The sequence below is a fragment of the Phocoena sinus genome, chromosome 14 (genome assembly GCF_008692025.1).
Source record: "Phocoena sinus isolate mPhoSin1 chromosome 14, mPhoSin1.pri, whole genome shotgun sequence".
NCBI classification, from domain to species: Eukaryota; Metazoa; Chordata; class Mammalia; order Artiodactyla; family Phocoenidae; genus Phocoena; species Phocoena sinus.
In genome coordinates this window covers 5,388,326-5,411,695 of record NC_045776.1, presented here as the reverse complement: position 1 = coordinate 5,411,695, position 23,370 = coordinate 5,388,326, and the positions used below count along the sequence as shown (strand labels likewise).

General features: G+C 36.7%; 1 protein-coding gene across 1 annotated transcript in view; it reads right to left on the bottom strand.

The window, feature by feature from the left end:
* The window catches only part of NETO1 (neuropilin and tolloid like 1), an 89,108-nt gene that overhangs the window by 6,617 nt on the left and 59,121 nt on the right, over positions 1 to 23,370 (bottom strand). Inside the window, 2 exon segments of the mRNA XM_032602870.1 lie at positions 21,262 to 21,441; positions 21,444 to 21,489. Coding sequence (XP_032458761.1) covers positions 21,262 to 21,441; positions 21,444 to 21,489 — 226 coding nt within the window.

The following is a 23,370-nucleotide window of genomic DNA, read 5'->3' as shown; positions in this document are numbered from 1 at the left end:
TGCTACATTTATAGAACTGCTGTGCAAACAATAAACAAACAAAAACAGACAAGGAAATCTTAGCAGTGGCTAAGAAACCAATGTATCACAACATACCCCTTGAACAAAAATTAATTTTGTCTCATAGACACCAAAAATAAAATCGATTGGATTCTGAATTTTCTTTATATTGCATACCTGAATATTTCTCTCATATAAAGGCAGACACACAATAGTTCAATAAAGATTCTTAGTTCTACCTCCTGCTAAAAGCATAAAATGGCACCTTCCTGCCTCCCAAATCAAGCCATGTCCTCACTGCTCCTTCAAGGGTGTCTGAGTACATACACTCTGCACATAAGCATTTCCCACTGCTCCCCACACGTTCCTGAGATCTTTGGTTCATTGGCCATGTAGTTCCCTCCCTCTCTCTGTCCTGGAATACCTATTCTCCACTCTGCTATGCAAATCATATCAGAACTGTGCGATCTTTACAGTTTTAAAATATCATTCCAATCTATCAGAAAATTATCTTTTCCTTAAATCCTATTCTACTTACAATTTTTAAAAGAGTTTAGCACTTAGTATATGCTTATCATCCTTCCCCATGAGTTCTTTGAGGCTAGGGACATGCTTTTAAAAAAATTACTTGTAATCTCTTATGTGGCTTAATATCTCTAGGCTTAAAGAGTCAACAGATATTTTTAATTGATTAATATCACTGAGCAAAAGTTTAGCTCTGGCCAGGCTGCCGACCTGAGTATCCTAGAGAACAGAAGATTCTCACAGGTGTGTTTACTGTGGAGAATTAGCCCTCAAATACAATACAAATTGTGACATTCTCAGAAACTAAATCGCATTCATTTATTTGGTTCTCTTACTATTGCTGGAAAAGCACATATTCTACCAATTTTTAGAGAACTTATTCTACTTAGAAATTCAGTATAATTGTCAAAAGCTATTGGCTCTTAAAAACCAGCCCCCTTATTCCCTAAAATTATCTGGAAGAAACTCAAAATTAAGGTTTACCAATAATAAAGGGCAGCCAATAACGTAATCCTCAAAATTCAGAGTAACTCACACAGGCAGTTTCCATGATCAGATGAATCTACTTATTTCTGGGACTAGGTCTTCTGTTGCTTTCAGAATAGCAAACATAGCCTCACATTGATGTTAAAAACTAAGTACACAGAAGAAAGTATTCGCATTGCTTTTTGACTCTGAATTATTTAAAAGCATATTTAGACATAATGACTGCAGCTATTGCAAACTCACTTCTCTGGAAGGGTTTATTGAACATCACCATTTTATCATCCGCATCTAATGCTAAGTGTTTCTTTTTGAGAAAAGCCAGAAATGGAATGTAGTGAAACATGCTAGTCAGCCAAAAGAATGCCATACGTGTAAGCACAGCATTGTTATTGGTTTAAATCATTCGGGTAACATAGAAAATGGATATTTTAACACTGCGAAGTGAGTCTTTCCCAACTTTCCCCTCTTCTCGCATATACTAACACATATGCAATTGTGCAAAGCATCCCTTTTGGACCAGGTTAACTGTCCATGAACTTGAAGCTTAGAGAATGCTTCTCCAGGCACTTCATCCTGGGGTAGAGTCCCGACAACACTACAGAGGGTAGGGCTGCGTCTCAGGCTGTAGGGAGTGATAATTCCTAAGGAGAGATCTCGTCTTCCATGAGCACTTACTCAGTTACCACATCTATAAAATAGGGAGACAGATAATGCTTCCCTACGTGATTTAACTATGCAAAGAATGTAGGACAGTGCCGGCCATATGGACGCAAGCACTGTAGCTGTCATAGTAAGCTGTTCTAAAAGGCAAGTATTGTACAGAGGCTGTGAATTCAAAACGTCTGAGATTGAATCCTGGGTTCACCACTTCTAAGTTGTGTGATCTTGAGCAAATATTCCTTAAATTTTTCCACTTTTCAGTTTACATCTATATAGTGGGATAAGTTGAAGGAGATACAGGATATAAAAGTTAAGTGATTTATATTCAAGTTCCTAATTTGTAAAGTGACGACAGCTGTTCACAGACCTCTTGTTAAGACTAAATGAGAATGCAAATTTGAAAGAACAGAGCACAACCCTTTATGCAGAAGAGCACGTAATAAATGCTGTTTAAAAAGATGAGTTATACATAGAACTGTTTGTTTTCTCATGTGACAAAACAGCAGATCGTTATTCTTTAGACAGTAAAATATTGTAATAAAATTAATATAATTAAATGGATTATGCTAGATCAATAAGATGTTATATTGGGAGTAATATTTAAAATATTTAACAATCATTACTTCATGGGGACTGACCAATCAGAGTTAAAGGGATGCTGATGGACTAGACCACACCAGTGCCTTCCACCCTACCTGTGAGTACCAGTTCTACAACACCCCAGTTTACAGTCACTTGTAAGAAACTGAAAAATAAACTAATGCATAATGAAACATCCTTTTCTCAAAAACGACAGGGGAATGCTTATTTTAATAATTTTCCTACTATATCTACTTCCAAGTCCTTATTCTAGCACACTATGTATTTCACAAAAATTCGATCCCAAGGGCTAAGTGGACAACTCCCTTCTATGATTCAAAAAGTGGTTTTAAATTAATTCTGATAGTACATGAAGTAGCACAATGACAGGTAATACAAACAATTAACTTTACAATGTGCAGAAGGTTCTTACCCTCTGGCTCTCCTAAAAGTCATTATATGAGCTTAGTATATACTTGAATGTGAAAACAAAGCGAACAATACACCAGAGCCCTTCAGCTTCAAGGTCTTTGATTCTGTGTTACTGTACTATTTACATGTAAAAAGAAAAAAATAGTCTATAACCAGTCTCCATTTTTTATATCCAAGTACACAATAAACACACCTTTCTAAGACATGCCCAGGACTTTCCTAAAACTATGACTTCCTGACTGAGATATTTTAACATCTTGGGGCTATATTTCTTTGCTACACTCATACCCAGTGTAAAATATCCTTAAAGTTCAATTCTAAAAAAGAAGCAAAACAGAATCTACATGTGTGAAATATCGATACAATAGCAAATGGAGATTTTAAATGTTTGTACTACTTTACAGGAGGAAGGTTTAGCTATATAAGGTATTAGTGATATTCCGTCATTCCCAGAATAACAAGACCATCAAGATAACATGCATTTTCTAACACCAAATTGTAAAGAGAGATATTCAGGTCCCATCCTGGGAAAACAAGGCAAGCAGTGTGTAAAACAGAATAGATCTTGGTCTTTTGGTTCCAATATAAATCCAGGAGTGTTCTGAAGTTTTTAGTGATCCTATGAAACTGAGGCTTGGATAAAAGTGACATTTGTCCTACAATTGTATTAACAGAATTTTCAGTACAGAGAAACACAATACACAGATGCAGACTGTGAAATTATCTAAAGGTCCTTTAAGCCCAATTTTAAAATTCCAATTTAAAATACCTTAAGTGAACAGTTATCTAAATATTTCAAAACAAATTCTTTGGAAACATGAAATGTAACTCAACAGTTTGCTCTGGCAAGGAAGATGTGTACTGCAGAGTAGGAAGACTGAGAAATACAGTGTATTCCTGTGTGTCACCCTTCTCAGCACCTTGTTTCGAGAAGTCATACGCCCAAAAGTGTATGTTTAACCTTGTTTAATCCAAATATCTCCAATTCTATTTGTATACCACTTAACAGACAACACAAAACCAAAATCAAAAACAAAAGCTTGTGTTTCGCCCCAGTGTTCAAAAATCATTATAGTGGTAGGATTCTTAATTCTTAAGGGGTCAGAGAATAGTTTGGAAATTATTGAGGTATAAAGTTGCGTGAAAAATAAGGTTACAAATTGTTTCAAATTATAAAGCCTCACATGCAAACAAACATACAAAAAATTTTACTGGAAATACTAAGCTGAAATGTTAGGAATGACTATTTCTAGGATATTTACAAGTTATATTTAATTTTCGTTGGGAAATTTTTTCATATATGCATATACATATGTGTGCATATACACAAACATATACACATATAGGTACTTCTTATGATTGGGAAAAATCTGATAACTTTTCATGAAAAGAAAGCCAAATATTAATCCAAACAAGTCTGTCTTATCTTTCAAATTTTAACCAGTAAAAGAATAGACTTCACATAATATTTATACTTTATTATTTTTAAAGACACTTAATGAACTCAATATTTCACTGAATTCATTGTTTTCTTTTGGACGTTTTTTTCTAGTTTTAAATCCTCATATGTTCCCATTCGTCCCACTAGGTGGGGAACATTTACCATTCTTCAGTGAAATAGCATTTCAGTCCTTCAAGATGCTTAAATCATGATGGCATCTGAGACAAACAACCTTTATACCTACATATTGCTGATTCTTAAGGAGTAAAAATGTTATCAGGAGACAAACAAATGAATTTGGGGCATATTTTAATTAGGTTAAGGAGGACAGGAGGAAGAAGGGCAGTCACACACTCAAAATAAAGGAGATTTTATTTTAAAGTATAATAAAGAATCACCAAACATATATTTTATAATGTTAAAGGTCTAATCATGGATATATCATTTTTCAGTATCATGTCACATGCTTATAAATACTGTTCCAATTCTGTAATTAAAAGCCACGTAATTCATAATCGCTATTTAATGCTACCAGCACTAACGCTCATTCTATTAGAGTCATTTCTTTCCTCACCCACTACCTTGCTTTTCAAGTCCAGAAATGCCACTCAGGGAAAATTAAAACAAAATGGAAATAAAAACTGTCAGATTTCTCTCTGAAACCTTGATATTTCAAATACCTCTGCTTTCTTGTTAATGAAACTATCATCTGGTAGATCTGTTCAAAGTCAAGTTACATCATATTTCATCAAGAAAATTTGGAAATAGAAGAGCTGCTCGATCCTATTTTTCTTTAAAAACCATTATACCATTTAAAAACTGCTTGGGGCTTCAGATCAGATGCTCCTGCCGCACACCCTCCCCCACCCCCGTCTCCCAGCCCCCAACCCATATCTTGTTTCATTCCACAGGCATTCTCCTTGCTTCTTGCTTCTCTCAAATTCTTATCTTTTAACCGCTTTAATTTGAGGTTTGTCGAAAGCTCACGCCTCTATGTGCTGGCCTGTGTGAGAACAGACCACACACACACACACACACACACACACACACACACACACACACCCATGTCTTTGAGCTTTCTACTTCTGCTCTTTTTTATTCTTATTTTCCCAATCATAACTTGGAGTGGAAATGGTCACAAAAATGCATGGAAAAGCATCAGAATGAGGAAAGAGCTGGGAGTACGTTTACATGTCCTTGCTTCATTTCCTGAATTCACCTTGTATCACCCTTGAAGATATTGATTTATTAAAAATTTCTGACAGTCTAGAGGCTCTACAGTCTATCACTTTCTTTGCCTGAGAGATGGGAACAAAGCTTAAAATTATTATAATTATGTAAATGTGATAGGTACCTGCATTATATATTTAGGTAATTAATTTTTACTAAATAGCAAAATCTGGCACACTGAAAAACTCAGTTACTTTTATTCAATAATCATTTTGATCTTTCAGGTGCAAAGGTGATTTTCCCTGCCCTCTGAGGCCTTTTGGCTGACCCCTGCAGTCAGGCTCCTGGTGATACCGAGCAGGAACCTCTGGGGCTCCTGGGCGCAAAAGTCTTTTTGTGTCCCCCATTTCTGGATTACAGGAAATAGGCTTCATTCAGCCTCCGTGACCTTCCCTGAGTTCCAAGGAGCAGGTTTAAATAGATGTTAATTAGGGAAGCCAGGACCAGTCAAAAGAAACAATAGAGCTGCCTAGGGGCAGGGTCTGGGTCCCCCCCTCAAGGCATATACTTAATATTTCTGAGCTGTTTTACAGACACTGAAACCGCCAGCAGGTGGGAGAAATTAAAGGTATGCTGCCCACGAGCATGTAGCCCCCCGACTGGATGGAACCAGAAAGTTGATTATGCTGACTCCCCATTACCTCACCACCAACCAACCGGAAGAAAGTCCACGAGCCGATCACGCCCTCTTTGAACCATGACTATAAAACTTTTCACTACCCGCTCCAGGTCCACACACATTTTGAGGGCATTAGCCCACTGTGGTCCTCTTTGCCTGGCAAAGCAATAAAGTGATTCTTTTCTACTTCACCCAAGACTCTGTCTCTGAGATTTAATTTGGTGTCAGAGTACAGAGGCTGCATTTGGCTTCATTCTCATGGGCTCACACTTCCGGCTCTGACTCCTATCTGAGACCCAGATTCGTTCGGTGCATCCAAATCCCTAAGTAACATCCCCACTTGGCCTTCTAATTACCATCTCAAATGGAATATGGCTGGATGGGTTCAGATAACGGTGATCATCCTATAGTCCTCTTCCCTGCCTCAATTCCCCCCTCACACACCCTCCCGACATTATTAAGGGGCATCTCCTCGCTCCAGACTAAAGGCTCAGGTCATCATTGAGTCCTCTCTGCCCTGGCACCCACATCAAACTGTCCTGTAGGTCTGTCAGCTCTCTCTCAACTCCAGGCTCTTGGTAACGTCTCCACTGGTACTTCTGAGTGGTCTTTCACCAAATGGTCTCTTACACGGATCCACGGACACAGTGGCCAGAGACGCCTTGGATATTTAAGTGTAAATCAGATGGAGTTTCATTCATCCCCTTTTAAAACACTCCAAAACCTTCCCAATAAAGTGAAATCAAATCTCAAACTCCTTAGTACCCCTTTGCTTACCCCAAATCTTTGCCCAACTTACTTCTGAGCACAAGGATCGCCCAACACAACCCAGGGCACTCATGCCCACATCTTTCTCCAGCACGTTACCCCGTGTTGTGTTTTTCCACAACACTTATTAGGATTTGAGTTCATCTTTTTAAAGTTACTCTCTTGTACATCATTAGCTTCCTTTAATAAGAATGAGAGGCAAAGGCGTTGTTCTGTTTACTAATTTATCACTGCGCTCAGAACATCAGGTGCCGTATCATAGGTCCTTAATAAATACTCGTCCACGAGACACTGGAACAAAACTTCTTTAAGCAGTAAAATGGATATGCCATATTCTCATTAAATTCTAACAATGTTTCTAAGGAATAGCTAAACTTTTCTTCATGAACTTGATGGAAGAAAATATCTAAAACATCAGAGATCCCAATTATGAGTGAGCCTCTGCGTCAGCTTTCAAAGACTTCAAAAACTGGATTAAAACAATGTAGAGCTTGCTGCTAAATACCATTTTTAACGGTGAGATTCTAATCACAGAAAAAGAAAATGTAAAAAAAAATTTTAATATATTTGGCCATTAGAATTGCCTCCCAAAACAATTGTTTTGTTTGTTTTTCCCAAAATGAATGGAATAATTTCCCTGCCACCATACTTTAAACATGCAATGGCCCTTGGGCTATGCAATTAGAGGAAATGTCATTTTACTTGAAAAATGCTGACCAGATTTGAGGCCAGAAATAGGTTTGTGCATCTTCTCGTCACCTCTTTCATCAGCTTCATATTTTTTTTTTGAAAAATCAATATCTGCTTCCAAAACTCTATGTTCCAATGTGACTTAGTTATCAGTCAAGATATCCAGTGTTATTGTTAAGCTATAGCTTAATCTTTTTTCTAATACAAGAAATTCTATTCACAACCTAATCCCACTCACATTTATTAGATCCCCCCAATCTCTCTGCTAAAATTGCATATTCCTACTGTTCCAAAAGACACGCTATTATGAAAAGAGAAGCACCTTCAGGAGAAAATTATATTCCATAGATAGAGGCCATTTCATTACTCACAGAGGGCAAGGACCACGTCACGATCTATCCATTCCATTTGATGCCAAGAAATTATTATACATTTTTATACTACGATTATGTCTGCACTGGGTCAGCTACCCCATGATTTATTCATCGTGTGCAATTAGATGTGACTCTAGTTACAGTAACTAGGATATTATATTTCTTTGGGGTCTGCACTCTATTATTAGGACTTGGACATGGGGTCCAGGGTTTGCTTCCATAGCTGATGCACACATATATGCAACAGTTGTTAGGGTGGACTCATCGTTTTGTTAAAGGTATTAATGTATATTTGGTTTCATTATGGAACATGCCAACTCCCCAAAGGAGGGCTTGCAGTAAATAAGGATTAAAGCCAAGCATCAACAGAGCACCATAGCTCAGGCTTGTGATTCTGTTAGTTCAAAGACTAACGATTTGGAATAATAATTTCCTTTCTCCATAGCAAACATACATTGTTTATTTTCATTGACAGACGTAAACTATGTAGCTGTGAAGCCAGAATCAAAGAGATCAATAGGGCTTCCCTGGTGGAGCAGTGGTTGAGAGTCCGCCTGCCCATGCAGGGCACACGGGTTCGTGCCCCGGTCCGGGAAGATCCCACATGCCTCGGAGCGGCTGGGCCCATGAGTCATGGCCGCTGAGCCTGCGCGTCCGGAGCCTGTGCTCTGCAACGGGAGAGCCCACAACAGCGAGAGGCCCGCGTACCGCAAAAAAAAAAAAAAAAAAAATAGATCAATATATATTATCCCCAAGGATCCTACCAAAAATTACAAGGAATTTGCTGCCTTTATTCTTGTCCCAGGATCCCTGGCAGACACTTAACTAAAGACAATGTTGATCTAAAAAAGTTCAATGAAAATTCTACGAAATTTTCTAAGTAATTCAACATATAAATATGGTAGCCAAAATTATTTAATATTTTTAGTCTAAAAAGTAGTTGAGGAAATTGATTTTAAATTTTAATTATATCACTAAACTATATATCTATATGTATAACTTTTCTTCAGTGATTTGAGTTAAATAACCAAATAATTTAATATCCAGTAATAAATGTCCATCGAGAATTAACTTCAAATAAGAAGATATGTCTGACAGTTGTTGTTGTTGTTTTTTAATGGTACAACAGGACTCAACTAAACACTCAAAAACAAAGAGAGAAGGGTGAGTCTCTGGCAGATTATACAATTTTACATCATTTTCCTTTGCTCAAAAGCCTCATTATATTTGAAAGCAAGAAACTACTGACTCTAAAAAGTTTCAGTACACTGTTATCCCATTAACAGACAGAATAGTAGAACCATCTATTGACTACTTGCTCCGCTCTAGACACATACATTTAAAACTTACAGCTGTCCTGTAATGATTCCTCATTTTCTGGAGAGTTCACGTTTAATGTCAAGGTGTTACAGGTAGGAAAATGGAAAAATTAGTTGACCAGCACCAAATTCATGTTTTTACACATTTTCTCATCCTATTTCATATTTTTTAAACAACAAAAATTATTTTTTCAAATGACAGATTTGTGATTTTCTTTCTAAAATATTAACATTAATCTTAAAATCTCCAAACACATGTATACTTGCCAAAAAGTATATATTGATATCTTCATGATACATTCCTTTTTTGTATTTTTCTGTAGTGAAAAGATATTTAATTTTTAAATAATTTCTTTATATAGAAGAATATTTATTCAGTGGTAGGGAATGAAGGGAACACGCGTTTAGATATACGATTACCACTTGGCATTATGAACCATTGGTCTTCAAGTCAACTAAGTTATGTTTTCATAATCTCAGACAAGAGTTTGTCAGTTTAATAATAATAAAAAAAATCTAACCTATTGTGTTTAGTTGAATAATGGCTCCCAAGTTTGTCCACACCCTAATTCCTAGAACCTGTGAATGTTACTTATTATGGCAAAGGGATTTTGCAGATGTGATAAAGTTAAGGATTTCAAAATGGGGAGATTAGCCTGGATTATCCAGGAGGGGCCTGTGTAATCAAAGGCGTCCTCACGAGAGGAATTTAGAAGCTCCAAGGGACAGAACATGATTTAACAACGTAGCAAAAAGAGATAAGATGATACCTTGCTGGCTTTGAAGAAGGAATAGAAGGAATCCAGAGACTGGGACAGGTGAGGGAATGTATTCTTCCCTAGAGCTCCCCTAGAAGGTGGCCTTGTTGACACCATGGTTTCAGCCCAGGGAAACCTATTTCAAATAATACATTTGTGTGGTTTTAGGCACTAAGTTAGTGGTAAACTGTTACAGCAGCAATAGGAAAACTCGTAGCTGATTTCTCAGGGTAATCAGAGACCTGCCCCACTAGGTTCCACAGATGTAGCTATGGCTGCACAATATCAAAATGGGGAAGGAAAGGTCAGAAGTGGGAAAAGGGAGGAAAGAGATCTCTGAGGTGGAAGAGCAAAAATTTGGAACCAGGACACCCTGACAATTTGTGAGTCACAATTAGCTGGGAACTGTGTTAAGAGCAACATTTTCTAATTATTTACATAGTTTAAAATATCAGAGCAAACATTTATTCATATCACCTGCGAGAGAAAGGGCTGATGCTACTCTACCTCTACTGTTCTAAGGACGCTGCAGAAATGTGGGCTTGGCCATCAGCATTTGCCACGCAGTAAATCAGCCCTCAGTTAAGTGTGTCTTTAAGGTAAATGGTGGAGAAATTCTACCGTAGGCTGTAGTGACTCTTAAGTCTAAAAGAGTATGTTATGAGACAGAAATGTGGTATCCTCAGCTGTTGCATAATTATCGCCCCTCCAACAAAACCTCCAGTGATCAATTATTATTTTCTGAAATCATAAATGAATCTTAATTTTCCCAATAAAGAAAATAATGTATAACTTGATATCTTGTAATAAGCTACAGTGGAAAATAATCTGATAAAAAAATGTATATACATAACTGAATCACTTTGCTGTACACCTGAAACTAACACGATATTATAAATCAAATATATTTAAATTTAAAAACAGAAAAAATGTATATATCTTGTTTTCCTAGATTTAATAAATCCCTTCAGAAAGTCGTACCAAATTATATTTATTGCTTTTAAAATGTTTACTAAAACAACAGCTTTTTGTTGTAGAAAAATCATAAAATACTGATAATAAGCCTCATCCTAAAAATAATGAGTTAATTGCACTGCCTTCTACACATATGTATTACATATATAATAGATACTGTATATTAAATATTCATCGCACATGTTTACAAGAATATATTTGTAATGTACGTGTGTTCTGCTTGCCACTTGTTTTTAGAATTTTATTTTTTAATATAGTTTATTGGCAGTATCCATCTAACACATCATCGTAGCAGTTACAAGAATACAGGCATGTTTCAAGAACCATTTAACCAAGCCATTTAGGAAATTTTCATTTTTTAAATGATTCTAAACATTCTCATCACTAGTATCTATTCTTAGATTCATTTTTTAGATCAACAGGTAAGACCCTATTTTTGTTTTTTACCTGTTTTAGAATCTTGATATATAGTGCTAAATTAAGAAAACTTTTATTTTCCTGCCAGCATACATAAATTTTCATTTCACCACACCATCTCCAAAACTGGGTATTTCATCATTGCTAATTTTTTAAAACAATTTGATACCTGAAAATGATGTCTCATTCTTATTGAAATTTATGTCTTTTTGTTTACTAATATGAATAGGTGTTTGTTTCCTATACCAGTAGGCCATTTACGCTTCTCTATGAATTAACTGTTTACTTTATTTGCCCCATTTTCTATTGCTATATAACATTTTCTTATTGTCTTATATAATCTGTATTCTTTTTTTGTTTATTGTTGCTTATTTATTATTTTTTTTTTTGAAGTATAGTTGACTTACAATATTGTATTAGTTATAGGTGTACAACATAGTGATTCAGTGGTTTTATAGATTACACACCATACAATCTGTACTCTTTTTTTTTTTTTTTTTTTTTGCGGTACACGGGCCTCTCACTGTTGTGGCCTCTCCCGTTGCGGAGCACAGGCTCCGGATGCGCGGGCTCAGCAGTCATGGCTCACGGGCCCAGCCTCTCCGTGGCATGTGGGATCTTCCCGGGCCGGGGCATGAACCTGTGTCCCCTGCATCGGCAGGCGGACTCTCAACCAGTGTGCCACCAGGGAAGCCCACAATCTGTACTCTTTACAGGATAATAATATTTGCCCACTGCCTATCCTTTATGTTGCTAATTGTCCTCCAGCTCAGCTTTTCCCTTTTATTTAAATTTAATTTAAATTAAATGTAAAAATTTAAATAATAATACATCTTGAATTTTGTATATTTGTATATAGTGATATGTTCCCTTACCCATGGTGTGTTTCATGTCTACTTTATTGAGATATGCCCAAACCTGACACATAGTCAGCAATTTCCCCATCATATTTTGTGTATTGTTGGCATTTAAATCTATGCCATCTGGTATTTACACTGCTATAAGACATATATAAGTAAATAATTCCTGTATTAATAAAGTCACCTTAATCTTTTAAAAATACAGCAATTCATAATGATGAGGCTTGGAGATCTATACCCATAAAATGTTAATTTACATTTAAATCTATGTTGTAATTGGTCACCTTGCTCCCTCTAGCACTTACAATTTTCTTTCCTTGCTGAAATCCATACAGAATATAATGCCTTTTGATCTTAGCATTTACCCCAAACTTGTAAATGTGTTTTGCCTAGATTTTTCTAGAGGGAAAATTAAATATTATTGTTGAGAGTTGATTATTATCCACCTTTTTTCTGGTGTATTTTCTCAGAGTGTTACTGACCTCTGGGCACTTTTACAGTAATAATCAAATTAAAATCTATATATATTTTTCCCTCTAGGAGCCACTAAATTTAGTTTATTGAGGTGATATGGTAATTTTACTGGTGCATTACAAAATGGGGAATTTGCACTACCTAGGACAGAATGCAAATTGGCTATACAAGAGGCAGATGGCAGGCCAAACCGTGCTCCAGACAAGAAAGGATAAGATAATAAAACTGAAGAGTGAAATAATAAACAATTATGGTGACAGAAGAGTAAGGATCCTACTAGTATGAACAAATGATGGAGAAAAACAACTATACAGGCGGCTTCCCTGGTGGCGCAGTGGTTGAGAATCTGCCTGCCAATGCAGGGAACATGGGTTCGAGCCCTGGTCTGGGAAGATCCCCCATGCCGCGGAGCAACTAGGCCCATGAGCCACAACTACTGAGTCTGCGCATCTGGAGCCTGTGCTCCGCAACAAGAGAGGCCTCGACAGTGAGAGGCCCGCGCACCGTGATGAAGAGTGGCCCCCGCTCGCCGCAACTAGAGAAAGCCCTCGCACGGAAACGAAGACCCAACACACCCAAAAATAAATAAATAAATAAATACATGTATTTATTTAAATGTATTTAAAAAAAAACTATACAAGAAGAGAATTTGGCTTCTTAGAATACAGTGTTTTAGTGGGTAATTTACTGAAGTACATGAGAAAGTGTGTGGCGGGAGGGACAGAGTACCAGATACAAGGGAACGTTTGCTGAAGTGAGTTACACACTTGAATTCAATTTGAATGAGTGCGGTTGTACCTCAAGAGGAGCCACCTTCTTACTCATCTTCATGCCATCAGTGCCTGGGCACTTCCTTGTTTACTGAAGGAACGACAGAATGAATGGAGAAACACAGAGAAGTATAAAAATGAAAACTTATCAATGACTAGGTAAAACAGTAGTAGTTGCTCAATTTTTAGGGTCAAGCTGATGTTGGAGTGATTATTTTTCTTATGCTGCCTACAGTTCTAGCTTGTCACATGTCTTGAACTACCAAATTTAGGAACAGTAATACATTACTAAATAATAATATATTTATTAATATATTTAATCAATATATTAAGTAACGTATATAGATTGCATTTGGGTTATCCATTCTATTAAAAATTACCCATCATTACAACAAATATGCTCCAGCCTTCTATTGCTGAGCAATAAATTATTACAAACTTTTGGGCTGAAAACAATACCCACTTAATATCTCCAGCTATGCAGGTCAGAAGTCTGGGTTGGGTAAGGTCTCTCTTTATGATCTCACAAGGTTAAATCAAGGAGGCAGCTGTACTGGGTTCTCGTCTGGAGCATGGAGGCCTCTTTGGAGCTCATTCAGGCTGTTGGAAGAATTCAGTCTCTTGTGGCTGTAGAAATGAGGTTCCTGCTTTCTTGCTGGCTGCCAAATGGGGGACACTTTTAGCCCCTAAAGGCCACCATCATTCTCTTGTCACATGGCCCTTTCTGTAACATGGCAGTGTGTTCCTTTAAGGCCAGGAGGAGTACTGGCTGCTGCTTATAATGTCTCTGACTTCTTCCATCCCTGACCTTCAGAATTTCTTTTAAAAGGGCATAAAGATTATTATCAATATTTGTTGAGTATTGTCAGACCAACCAGGATATCTGGTACACTTCTATATATCAATAACAACCTATCCGAAAGAGAAATTAAGAAAACAATCCCATTTATAATTACATCAAAGTGAATAAAGTACCTAGGAATGAATTTAACCAAGGAGGTGAAAGACCTGTACTTGGAAAACTAGAAGACATTGGTGAAGGAAATTGAAGATGACACAAATGGAAAGCTACACTGTGTTCAAGGATTGAAAGAATTAATATGGTTAAAATGTCCATCCTACCCAAAGCAATATACACGTTCAGTGCAATTCCTGTCAAAATACCCATGGCATTTTTCACAGAACTAGAACAAATGATTCTAAAATTTGTATGGAACCACAAAAGACCCCAAATATTCGAAGCATTCTTGCAAAGAAGAATATACCTGGGGGTATCACATTCCCTGACTTCAGACTATACTACAAACTACAGTAATAGAAACAGTATGGCACAAAAACAGACACATAGATCAATGAAACAGAACAGAGAGCCCAGAAATGAACCCATACTTTCATACTTTCCCAAGACTCCCAAGAGTATTGTTTTATTACAGCATCAACTCGAAGTCCTAAATCTCATCTAAATCTCACCAGCTCAAAGTCTGAAATCTCACCATCTAAGTCACCTAAATATTGTGCAGACAAGCCTCCTGGGGGCAGTCCTTGAAGGAGTCTGGACTTCAGTTCCTGAGGTAAAGTTCCTCTCCATGGAGACCCATGAAACCAAAGAGACAAGCCACCTTCCCCAAACTCCCAACACAATGGTTAGACAGGCATCAGAAAATAGTTACAGAGATTCTGGTTCAAAGGAGAATGAAGAGTAAATAGGAGTCACTGGTCCACAACCAGTCTTGAAATCCAGCAGGGTAAACGCTGGATTTTTCTTGATTATATTTCCAGTTCTAGGACTATGCCTCTGTAGCTGTGGACTTTGCTCTCCAGGCTCTCAGTTCTGCTCCCTGAGTCATCCTTCTTTTCTCATGAAAAGTAACATGTACATCATGTTAAAAGTAACAGTATCAGATTGCTTCAGGCCACTAGAGCTTTAGGGTTCTAATAACTGTTTTCATTCAGTTCTCTCCTTTCCTTTCAGTCCAAGCCAACAGTGTTTCTGCTGAAATAATTTTCTCAAGAGGCTTGTGGGTCTTGCTTGAAATTCACTGGGCTCTGTTCTCTTAGACAAATGCCCCACCCATAAATCTATTTGAGAGAATCCTTTCGCTCCCTTGGTTACCACTGTAATGGCTGAGGGTCATTGCCCTTCCCCTCCTGGAGACCCTCTAGCTTGACTTAGAGGATCTATAAGGTCCAAATTTAACCTCTTCTTTGAAGGGCCTTTTAGTTACTAAACACTGAGATCTTTTGATGTTTCTGATGGTTGAGCAAAGGTTATACAGTCATACTCAGCCTTTTCTCTCTGCCATATTTTCAGCGTCATTTCTAACTTTTAACATCTTTGTCATCTGGAGAAGCTGGGGCTTTAAAAACCACCTAGTCCTGATTCCTTTTCGTTTAATAATTCTTTAGATTTATTTCTCCCCTTCCTCATGTTACTATAAGCAGCAAGAGAAACCAGGCTATACTTCCACCACTTTTCTCAGTAATCTACTTGGTTATAGAGCCAATGCTTGTCACTTACAAGTCTGCCTTCTGACATCGCTGCAGGACACAATTTTGCTACACTTTCTGCCACTACAAAACAAGGATCGCCCTTCCTCCAGTTTCTAATAAATACTCCTCACTTCTATCTGAGCCCCACTGGCAGCCCTCCAAGTCCAGGTATATTTAACCACCTGTCTGAGGCAATTTAGGCTTTTTCTATCATTATTCTCAAATTCAACCAACCTATGATCACTGCTTGATCCCAAACCTGTTTCCACCTATTAGGTATTTGTTACAGCAGCATCTCACATACAGTACCAAAATCTGCAATAGTTTTCTATTGCTGTGTAACAATCACCCCAATTTTAATATCTTAAAACGACACCCAATTTTTATCACACAATTTCAGAAGCCCAAGTACTGGATCCTTTGCTAGAATCTTACAAGGTGAAATCAAGGCATCGGTTGGGGCTGTGGTTTTCATCTGATTCTCAGGGTTGTCTTCCTAGCTTATTCGGGTTGTTGGTAGAATTCAGTTCCTTGCAGTTATACAACTGGGGTCCCCATTTACTTGCTAGTCAATGGCTAGGGATGTTCTCAGCTCCTAGAGTTCACCCCTGTAACAGGCAGGCAGTTCACAACATACCTGTTTGCTATCTTCTTCCAGGCCAGCAGTCTTTCTGACTCATGTTTCACCTTATTTTGGGGAGCTCACCTGATGAGGTCAGGTCCACCCAAGATAATCTCCCTTTTGATGAACTCAAAATCAATTGAATAAGACCTTATTTACATCTGCAAAATAACTTTTGCCATAGAATGTAATTTAATTACAAAATGATATTGTAGGATTCTGTGCCTTCCACAGAATCCTTCAATTCAACTTCTCTTTGAAATTAAATATTACTGTATGTATATTTCTTTACTGTAAATAAATCTGTAGTTTAGACTCTGTGGCCTTTTGCCATAAATTGATATGAAATGAAATACAAAGTCTCATTTTAGCAAGTTATTGTAAACATTATTCCCACATCTTTAAAATGAACAATTTTCTTTTCATCTCTTTTTAGTTGCATATCTGTTTTTAACAGAAATATGCTGCCCATTAATCAAGCATTAAGTGACTGAGATTTTATCATGGTGTAAATAAGAGCTGAAGAGCAGCCGAAGGTAGAACTTCAGAAGTCACAATGAGATATCACTATTGTATTCATTCATTCTAGTTACTGCAAATTCACGGTGTGTTCAGGAAAAGGCAGGATCAGAAAATCTGGCTTGTGACTCAATGTGAAGAGGTACATTTCACTAATGTCTCCATTATACGTATACAATACTTAAATATACAGTTCTATCATAATTGATCATGCGTTTTCATGTATAAGCATGCTCAACATTGAAATTACACTAACCATAATCAATTCAAAAAATTTTAGATGATTTTTTAGAGCAAGACCAACGTCTTTATAAAAAGTGATGCAAATGTGTAAAACTCTATTCTTATAGGCAATCTTAAATTGAGTCACTAAAATAAAATATAGCATACTTTCAAGATCAATGTGAGAATTATTCAAACTATTCCGTCTTTATCTCAAGTTGGATTCATTCTTCTTTATCCTCAGCTGTGTTTCTAACCTGATTCTCATAATTGTTGATTTTTGACCCAAGAAAGCAAATTAGTCACAGTGGTTAATACGTTTTCCTCTTCATTTCAGACTATATTTGAAGTTTGAATAAGTCATCTTTCGTAGAGAATACTATCCAAAATTAATACCTAAAAATTTGAGGTCTTTTTCGGGTGCCCATATATGTGTTCACCTCCACTGTATAGATTATTTAAGAGTGGACTGAGTACAAGATGCCATTTGAAGTATTAAAAAGACTATAACCTAATGAAGTAAGACAGTGCCTATTTGGTGATAACACTGATTGTTTGTTCTCTAGTTGATAGGTTTCAAAGTTGTTCTGAACATTTTTTTAACAGCAGCCAACAGCACTGTGATACCATTAATCAGGGCAGCCATCTCAGGCAGAGCTGAGAAAAGGCTGAGGTGAAGAGTTAGCAAGACAGTAGGGGCAGGAGTATGATATTTATAGGACCTATCTAGGGAAGATGTTATTTCTCGTGACACAGTTGAAGGTAAATACTTCTCAATTCAGTGATCTTCTATTCCTCCCATTATATGAGAGGATAGTTTTCATTGTTGCAAATGTTGGCATTTAATCCAGACTTTTAAAATTCTTCTAAGGTGCTTGTGAAACCTCAAAGTGGGATGACTCATAGTAAGAATTTCTACGCCTCTCTCTTATACACTCATCCTTTCCCTTTACTGTAATTTATTCAGATACAAATGTAAAAATAAAATGAGTTGAAAATATATTCCCACTTGCATCCATTAGTCAGGTCTTACATTCTTGCCTCCGTGCTGTTTTCAAATCATTAAGCATGGTGTCGAGGGTGTTCAGGGAAAGTCAGTTGACTTCCCTGGGTCTTTTCTTTTTCTGTTTGAATTCATAAAATGTTTGAGATGGAAATAGATGGCTTCTAAGCTCTTATCTAACTCCTAAAAATATCCTGTGGTCCTAATATAAGACGTTTTGACAGATATTAGAATAGTGTTGATTATGCCCTAAGCACTTTTCAACACTGCACTTGGGGATACCACCTAATAAACATAGGAACCAAGAAAAATATCAAGGTGGTTTCTCATTATTTGAGTAAGAAAAAGCTGGTCATTGATTCACATCTCTAATCTTTATTCCATATGTGTGTGTATGTGGAATAAAGATTAGAATCACTCATTTCTGAATAAAAGAATTGATTGAAGTCTACTTCCTGTTGTTCTGAAACTTTTCATCTTTTATCGGGAATACCTTGATTTCAAAGCAAAAATACTTAGTCTATATCCATATACTCCATCACATGCTGACTTTGATCGTAGGCATGTAATAGTAGAATTCTGCACAGTTTTAGTCAAGGCAGAAAAAACAGAATATCATAACAAAACTGCATAGGCAACATGACACAGAGGATAAATTTGTTTCAATCAAAGCTTCCTGTAAATTTATGAGATAATCATGGAAACTACTACGTAATACTCACTCAGATGAGCTTGATCATCTGTCCACTGTGTAGGAACATTAAGTGGCTTTCTTAGGGAGAATACCCTGTTTCTTCTGGATTAGTCACTGAAAGTTCACCCACTTGAATGACTTCCAGAGATCATTTAATTACAGAACGAAAACTCTGTCTTTTAGCTCAAAAATATCTCTAATGATATAATTCACCATTTCTTATATAAGCAGAATGTTACCAGTATGATATAATTCACCATTTCTTATATAAGCAGAATTTTAAAGGCTCACAGGTCTTAGTCTTCGAGATGAAAGGGATCTTAGACGTTAGCTAGTCTTCCTTTTCCCTATCCAACCTAGACACTTCCCCTACACCATTCACGGCCCGATGAGAACCCATTTCTCATATAGCCTTCTGTGGAATATCCTCTGTGGGGACCCATTCAATTTTGGAATATTGCAGCTCCTACGATCTAGACATTTCTTCTTCCTAAATTACACTCAAATAGTTTCCTATAATTAATTTAACAAACATTAATCTTACCTCTCAAACATTAATCCATATCACCCACCTAAGTCTAAGGTAGTTACCACATTTTGAAAAAAAGAAAGCTGTAAGATAAACATTCCTTCTCCTTTGCCCTTTTCCCATGATTCTAGAGCTTCATGCATCCTGGTCAGCCTCTTCTAACTGATGACTCTGCTCCTCAGTAAGAACACCCAGAAGAGAACAGGCTATGCACTTTGCATTTTGACCCGTGCAGTTTCCTACAGGAGTATCTTCTTTGAGCTGCTTACTGCATTTTCCTTAATATAAGCTAATACTGCATTAGATATTTTTTGTCAATTATTTTAAAAATTATTGGCTTATGTTGAGTCTGAATGCAATAAAACCTTAGGAAGTCCTAGGAGTCAGAGTTTTCTTTACTTGATATATGAAACGTAAGAATACATATTTTAATTTACCCTTACTACATTTTATGGCATAGCTTTGATAAAAATTGCATATTTTTGTGATAGTTTTAAAAACTTGATTATATCAACTAACATATTAACTAGAACTTCCACATGTGTTAAATTAGAAAGTTCTCAATCTGTGATTATCCAAGACAGACAAAAATATTGAATAAGGTACACTCTGAGCCTCACCAAAGGCACAATCGACTGGATATGGTAAAGCAATCATCGGTGAAAACACCAAATGTGCTATCTTACAGCCTGAATTTCTTCAAATTCCAAACAAGAAAATGATGAGGGTTTTTTTGGCCAGATACCTTGCTGAAATAAAGACGCACTCGTTTCTAACATTTTGATCAACTCCTGAAATGAAGACATAGATAGCAACGTGCTGTTGAAATCTGCAATAATCTTGGGTGGGAGATTTAACATACTCTGTGATGGTATCAAGATATAGAAAGACTGACATTCAGTACTTCTGGGGCCCTAGAATTCTCCAACTGGGTAATTAAAGAGCAACTAAAGCCCAAACTATTCATTTATGATACAAAGTAATCGTCTAATACATTTAACATTTATGCATTGAAAAAACAGTGACTGCTCTGCCTATCACTGAGAAATCCTTGACATTTCAAAAACATTGTCTTTTCTGTTTTAAAAAAATGTATAGTTTCAAATGGTAAAGGACTGATTCCTTAAAGCTGAATTCCTTAGGTTTATTTTTCATTTGTATAAATTTATTAACATGAATTATTCAAAGCTTCTAAAGAACAGTTCAAACATATATCTATTAATATAATTCAGTATTTGTTAGAACATGATTTTCTAAAATTCTGCGCTTTGCCCATAACTCTGGGTGTCATCCATTGAGCCGTTTAAACTATTTTCTGGAACTTTTTCTATTTACTCTCTTCCCAAGCAATTCTCCCTCTTTGCCTACTTTAATAGGAGCTCTGTAGTCACAGACCCATTTGAAATCAATGGGATGGCAAGAGAAGCTTACTAAAGAGAACCTACCAAATATTTCTATGCAGGTTTTTAAGACTTAAACTTCACTGGAAGCTGCTGCCTCAGTTCCATAGCTTGGTAAGAGCTAAACAAAGACAAACAAAATTCATCATTTCCAATTGAATAGTGTGAAGTGTCTTAAGCAAGGCTATGATGCATATGCCGATATAGGTAATCAAAAGGTGATATGTAACTCTCCTGTCCCTGGACCAAACTGAAGGAAAGGGAATCTCAGCGATGTGAACAACTTACTAAGGCTCAGTCCGCTGTGCTCAAACTGCATGAAGAAAAACACCATCAACGGTTTATGAGATTTGCATCATCTGAGAAACAGTGGAAGGATAAACAGTGAAGTGCAGAGATTCTTACGTTCTTGAAAGGATGTGAAGAGCATCTGAAACCGGCTGTTGCGACTGCCCTCGTCCGCCCACATGCGGATGACCCCGAGACCTGTACGGAGCATGACGTCATTGGCCACGGTGCTGCAGAACTTGGCTTTCAGATCCTCCACGGAGCTGCTTCCATCATACACCGCCACAAAATTCCTTTGCATTCATTTGAATTCTGCATCTCATAGTCCAAGAATCGTAAGTAGATCTGTAAAACAACAAAGATAGGATAATTTCCCAGAACGAATACAGGAAAGTAGTTCACGAAGCACCAGAACTTCCTTTCTCTTTCTGTCTCACAAGACAGTCTTGATTGCAATCAATCTTATTATTTTTTCCCTGTGGAAAGTAAAGACGTATGACTCAGATCAGTCAACTTGTGTTTAAAATTGTTTTCAAATGTTATTGTCCTTTCTTTAGGTAAATGTACCATTTCCCATAGCTGAGTAGTTTTACACAAATGATCCTTATTTCTTCTCATAACTTATCTGGAATCAGTTATTAGTTTTCATACTTACACACTGTTTTATTTTAACCAGCACAAATGTGTTTTAAATATTCCTGATACATTTTTGTTACAGATCCCGTGGCTTCAATTCACCTCCGAAAATTCAGGGAAATAAATAATTTGTACGAATATCAAACAAAACCAGAAATGGTTTCAAAAGACCATCTCTGATTTTACTTTGTTTAGATTATTTCACATAACTATGCTGCTTCGTTTTTGAGGTTCAGAATATTTTAAAAAGCACAGTTAATCTATGATCATTCTCACCGTAACAGGGTCAAGGCATTTTAAGTCCACGTAAATAAAAATTAAATTAACACTTAATGAGTAAAAAGTACCGTATGTATAACCTACTTTATAGATTACTGTTAAATACTCCCAGCAGCTCTATAAAGTGGCCCATTTTATTGTCATGTTCAGGAAACGCAGACTCGGATGGTATAAGTTGCAAATTAGACACAAGTTCCTTCCAACTCTCTAGTCCATAATCCTTCCACAATATTATACTGCTTCAGACATAGTGTTTTAAGAGCATCAGATATTATTTGACTCTGCACAAATGTGCATTAAAAATCACAAACAATTAATTCAACCAATGATAAATATTTATGTATAATGGACTACTACTCAGCCATAAAAAAGAACAAGATCCTGCCAGTTGTGACAACATGGATGGACCTTGAAGGTATTATGCCTACATGAAGTAAGTCAGGTGGAGAAAGACAAACGCTATGATTTCACGCATATGTGGAAGCTATAAAACAAACAAACAAAATCAGACTCTTAGATAGAAAAAACAGATTAGTTGTTACCAGAGGGGAAGTGAGTTGAAGGTGGGCAAAACAGGTGAAAGGGGTCAACTGTATGGGAATGGATGGTAACTAGACCTGTGGTGGTGACCACTCTGTAGAGTACACAGGTGGTAAATTATAATGCTGTACACCTGTAACTTATATAATAATAATATTAAAAAAAGAATGTTCATCCCTCCCCCTCCCCAACCAGGCGGCATGATTCTCCCTTTGTGCTAAAGTATTTTGAACATATTTTAAGCTTTAGTTACAGGTTATATGTACCTTTTGCTAAACTGTGTGTTCCTGAAAAGCTGGGGTGGTGGTGTACTTATCTGATTCTCAGTGATACACCATGTGCTATGTATGTTAAGCACTCACTCCATAAAATTTGCACGGATGTACATTTAATGACCTACTGATTGGAAATTCTGTTTTCTTTATTAACTTCATTTTTTCAGCATCTGTCTCACATTTATTGGGCACCTATACACCAGACTTTGTTTTGAGTGCCATAAATCATGATAATTACATAGAATAATTGACATTTTATTATTTGCAGTAGAAAATGACATGCAATAATTTTCAAAACAAGGTATTTATAACTCTAAACTATGACATAAAAGCGTATACGTCATATGTTGCAGACTTATGAGGAATTGAGTGTAAATAAAATGTGAGTCCCATAGCAGGAAATCCTCATATAACTCTCAGGAGGAAGAACAAAAAGAGAAAAATAGGGGGAAATGGACAAAACTAAGAAATAATGGAAAGCACTGTAGTTCCATTA